A 5,108-nucleotide genomic window follows, 5' to 3' on the forward strand; every position below is an offset into this window, starting at 1 on the left:
GTCTTATGATGTGTATTTAAAGGCATGTTAACGCATGAGAACAGCATTATACAGGAAGTATGAATGATGAAAACAGAGGAAATAGGCAGAAGTATAAGTCTCTTTGTACTTATGAATTGAATCATGGCATTATATTTGTCTCAATTTATATATGAAGTATAATAATTAATTACTATTATTTCATTCATGTTTATTTAAAAAAGGAATAAGATATAATAAAAATTCAGGAAAATAATCTCCAAAATCAAATGCCAGTACATTGGTAAGAAGAATTTTTTTGTTATGTTTGATAATTGTTGTGATGGGTTTATATCTGACAAGGTGTTGTTTCTAGGGGGTCATACAAGTGTTGGTCCTCCCGTGACATGGAACTACAGAAGTAAACATCAGAGATAGTACAGTGTTAATCACTTCCATTTATGTTGAAACACCTGATGGTCATTACTGTATAGCCATTACACGGAGTCTCACTACAGCTAAGGCCTCCACTACTTGGAGCACCTGCCTGAATTCTAAAACTTATACAGCTGGGGATTGAGTTGTAATCTGGATTTTTTCCCTCTCCTGATATCAGGGACCAGTAGAAGTAAGTGTGTAAGAAATAAATGTGCTTGTGTAACAGAAGCAGTAGTGAATATTTTGATAAATCCCCACTCCCAGTCAGGTCAGACTACGAGAGTGTGTGTGTTGTGTTTTCTCCATTATCAGACTGGCTAGAGAAAGAGAGTGTTCTAATCTTGACTCTGCCAGTGTACAATGTGTCGCACAGAGGGAGAACCTTAATGAAATCCTCCACTGACCTGCCAAGGACACACAAACTGACCACAATGAGTCCAGCAGGTGCCCTCAGGAGATAAGGCTCCCCCAGTCACTTAGTGTTGACCCAGTGGTGATAATATTGTGGAACCTTATCTAACCTTGTCAGAGAAGGGAACTATGTTGTTGGGGGGAGGGGAGGGTTAGGAGGCCCGCTGAGGGGGGACCATGCTGCCTTTTACTACATGTGTGTGTGGGAGACAGCGGTGGACCGTTATACAGGGGAGGATTAAGCTGGTTCACTCACATTCAGAGGACACAGAGGTAAGTCAGGGCCGATCAGAATCAGTCTAATTCAATGCCTGCACTGGAAGTCTTGGTGGATTTTCAATGGTATTATAGCTCTAGCAATTTTTAGATATAGAATTAGAGGTAAAAGCTTTTTGATAGGATTAAGTTTTCAAAATAAATTCCATATTGAGTTAATGAACTCCATAGAGAGGACAGGCATAAATCAATCACGGGTCATCAATAACCCAGCACACAGGGGCAGAATATGAGTGAAGGAGGTTGTAATGATGTGTGGTGAGCTGTGGTGAGTTGGGCTGAGGTCAACGTTTGCTTGAGATCCTTCGGGCCTGTTGTTTTAGTTGAGAAGATCTTGCAGTGAGGGATGAATGTTGTGTTCACCGTGGCTTCTTAGTGTGTATGTGCAGAGATAAATTTGATTCATGACTAAAAGAGAAGCAGCCAGGGAACTCGGTCAAGACATTCAGTTTGGTTTGGGTCAGGATTAAGACAATCCATATACATGTAGTAGGAGTCGGGTCAGTCCTCAAGAAACTGATCTCATCAGGAGGGATGTAACTCAAGGTTCAGATACTCAGTGTGAGTTTCAGCTTTATTGGAATTTGAGGCAGTATGTGAAATCTCTGGCAGATATCTAGAGATGTCTGTACACTGTATATACTGAACTATATTAAAATCTGACCTCAGGCTGACAGAAGGACATTTACTTAGGAAGTGTGTAAAGGTCAGATTTTATTATCTGTATCTGAGAAAGCATGCAATTTTATTGCTCAAAAACTATTATCTTGTATTGATTTAGCTTAGTGTGAATCTTAAGATGATGTGAAGATTTGATTGATGTAATGCAAATATTTCCCAGTGAGGCAGGACAAATTAATGCAGATTCTGATAAGGGAGTTTGGTTAATTCTGTGTCTGAAGGAGAGAGTTCAGTTCCCAGCATATGTATGTAGGCCTCATTGAAAGATGATTTATGGAGTTAACGTAATCAAACATATGTGTTTCCATTTGTAATGAAGTCTTTTTACATATGAGCTGATTGAATATATATTATAATGCCTGAGTTCCCCTGCATTAAGTGTCATTAGTCATAAAGTGATATATGATTGATCTCACTGATGAAGGAACTGTCAAAAACTCTGATGCAGACAGAAGCCCTGTACTGTAGAATAAACTACAGAAATACTACAGGCTACAGTTACATTAAGCTCTCCATTAACCAGTTTTAAAATTTTTTTTCTCAAAAATGACTCCATTTAGTTAGTATAGCATTAAGTTGTCAATTTTGTTTCACCTGTTTATCAATTTTTAAAGAAGTATATGAGGACATTTAAATCCAGGTAAGGGACCTGCCTTGATGGGCTTTTTAACTTTGGGCCTAGCAGTAGATCCCTGTCAATGGTTTGAGATAAATAGCGGCAGACTTCAGAAAGGCCATTATATCATACGATACATAGCAGGTGCCCCCTGAGCCAGCGATATGACGTCTTTGTGGACCTAGATATTGTAACATTTTGGGTAAACGTCCAACTGTTACCAGAGAAGAAACCACTGCATTGGGCTTGTGATTCGGGGGATGAATGCCCTGTACCACGTAAAACAAGTGTGATTTAATTTATTTTTTCCTCAAAAAAAAAATTCAAAGCCATGAAATTACTTCCAGTTTGACTCACTTCAAATGGATTTTTGTTAGCAAGCTGCCTTTAAAACATATTCTTTCAAATGACTTGTGGAAGATATTGAGAAGTGATTTGACAGAAGTAAGCAGATCATCAAATTAATATCATAAAGATGTGAGTAGCTCTGCCCTTGGTGATTTACAATGTAGTAGTGGTGTGAAGCGTTTTTTCTGTGTAACATTAAGGATCAGTCCCTGATTTCCTGTATTAAATGCACACTGTGTGGGAGTTGAAGTGGTAATGTGAATTGATTGATACCACTGATTTTACACTTCCTATGGATCAGGTTTCAGTGTCCTCAAGTTTACAATAAGTTAGCGGACACAAGGTTCCTTACAAATGGAATGCACTTTCTGTTCTAAAAGAACTTTTGAGGTGACATTTGAGAACTGAAAGAGTGAAAATTTTCTTAATTTGAGTGTGCCATGCTCTTGATTCTATATATTAATGAAGGAATGGTATTGTCAACTTAAGTACAATAGTCTAAAAGTATAGTGTGTTAGTAAATGGAAAGTTGTCCGAGGCGCAAGAATTAACGATGTAAAACTAAGAATAGGCAGATGCGAAGCCTAAGTGGTTGGTAGGTAACAATTTGTCAGAACATTAATATAACCCCTGGTAAACAACCAAACTCCAATATCAAAACTACTGCTAGACCTACCAATTACCCAGTGCAAAGCAAATTAAGGTGTAACCATCAAGTCTGGTTTTAATGGATCCTGATCATTTCTAGCCAACCATGTCAATAATCAGCCAATCTCTGCCAAGGTTACATCGTCACCTTGTAACTGTTGCCCTTGAATATTTCACCAAGTAGGTAAATGTTTACCTTAGATCTCAATAAACAAGTGGCTCTCTGAACTTCCCAATGTATCAAGTCCTGATGACTTAGTAAATACACAAGGTCAAGGTCATCTCAAAATTAAAAACTGAGTGAACCCATTTGAACAGCAGGTATACATGTATTATTATGTAATAAATGATTTTTTTTTTTCACTAAAGGTCTAATATTTGTTATTAATAATATGTTGAATAGAATAATTTACAATGTAAATGATAGATGAAAATGGTAAATCGTTACAACCATTTATATGATTATTCCTTATAGGCTGTTGTTGTAGATTGGGTGCTAATGTCATCTCCGGAAAAGATAAATTTTTCACGTGTAAATTGTTCACATGCATCATGCTTATAATGTGTTTATAAAATGGTGAAGTGGTACATTGGACACTGTTTCATATATTCATTTGTTTGTCTCTAACTCTTGTACTGGTACATTTGCGGATTTGATCGTGCTTGTTCTCTTACTACGTTATGATTAGATAATATTTTTTTATGGTTTCAGAGACGAGGCGGAATATCCTTTGGGCAGGACGATAACAATGCTATTTATGTCAGAATGCTGGGTAAGTCCATTGATTCCTAGTTATCTAGTGATAATGTCCCTCTAGTGTTTTGTCAGAGGTTTTTAATGCATGCAGAATTTTTATATATCTGACATATAATCATGATAACCCATATTTCAGTGATTGATAGTACCAGATATTTTTATTAGTGTCAGTGATATTTCTTGGAAGTGTCATGGATATTCATTTTCTGGAATTATGAATATTCATGAGAATATTCAGTGTTTTTCTATTTCTTTGTTTTTGCCATGCCTTACAATCAATTTCAGAAATACTGATTTAATTTTAGGTGATGTCCGTTTGAGGGTGACATCAGAAAGGGAGAAGGCAAATCTTCATCCTCACGACCTCAAACTCTTAGAAAGTAGGTCATTATTTACCTAATTAATTAAGCATGCATCTCAGATAATGTAAAACAAGTTTAATGTAATACAGTTGAACTTCAGTATCTGAAATCTCAAATATCATGGATATGTTGAAGTGATTTGGAAGTCCCAAGCCTTTTTTAAGTATTTTACCCTCAATATCTGAAACCTTGGATATCTCAAGGTTTCTTCTCAGTCCCATGGAGTTTGAGATTCGAGGATTGACTTTATTTACGTAGAATCTATCTCAGTTTCTCCTTTATATATATAAACAGCTATGTCAGTCATACTAATGTAAATCATACTGAACACAGTAACACTCTCTGGGATGACCTTAAAACTTGTTTGATAATACACACAACTCTATTGTGTATAACATTACTATCACTTAGTTTTAGTTGAAGTGGGGGAATTTTTTGTTTATTTGTTTTAATTAGATTTTTAATTACTTTAATGAATCTCTATTTTTGACCTTACAATATGTGTTAGCTCTGTTATGAGGATTAGTTGTAATGCACGATGTATATGTTTATGATTTAAGGAATGTTTAAATTTGAAAGTGATTCAAAGAAATGTGAGGTGTTTAAGTCTGGC

General features: G+C 36.2%; 1 protein-coding gene across 1 annotated transcript; it reads left to right on the top strand.

Annotated features, from left to right (window-relative positions):
* The first annotated feature begins 294 nt into the window (after positions 1-294).
* On the top strand, positions 295-4,586 carry LOC134234665 (high affinity cAMP-specific 3',5'-cyclic phosphodiesterase 7A-like). The gene is made up of 3 exons (XM_062716727.1): positions 295-1,080; positions 4,089-4,149; positions 4,439-4,586. Exons 1-3 carry the CDS (start codon positions 985-987, stop codon positions 4,531-4,533), a joined length of 252 nt encoding a protein of 83 aa, XP_062572711.1. The 5' UTR covers positions 295-984; the 3' UTR covers positions 4,534-4,586.
* The last annotated feature ends 522 nt before the right edge of the window (positions 4,587-5,108 follow it).

This window comes from Saccostrea cucullata, unplaced genomic scaffold, assembly GCF_032062105.1.
Source record: "Saccostrea cucullata isolate Sc308-1 unplaced genomic scaffold, CSIRO_AGI_Scuc_v1 ctg23183, whole genome shotgun sequence".
NCBI lineage: Eukaryota > Metazoa > Mollusca > Bivalvia > Ostreida > Ostreidae > Saccostrea > Saccostrea cuccullata.

Coding starts and splice junctions, on each gene's coding strand:
- LOC134234665 (XM_062716727.1), top strand. CDS start 985: ATGCTGCCTTTTACTACATGTGTGTGTGGGAGACAGCGGTGGACCGTT. Junction 1,081..4,088: donor CACATTCAGAGGACACAGAG/GTAAGTCAGGGC, acceptor TTATGGTTTCAG/AGACGAGGCGGAATATCCTT. Junction 4,150..4,438: donor TATTTATGTCAGAATGCTGG/GTAAGTCCATTG, acceptor ATTTAATTTTAG/GTGATGTCCGTTTGAGGGTG.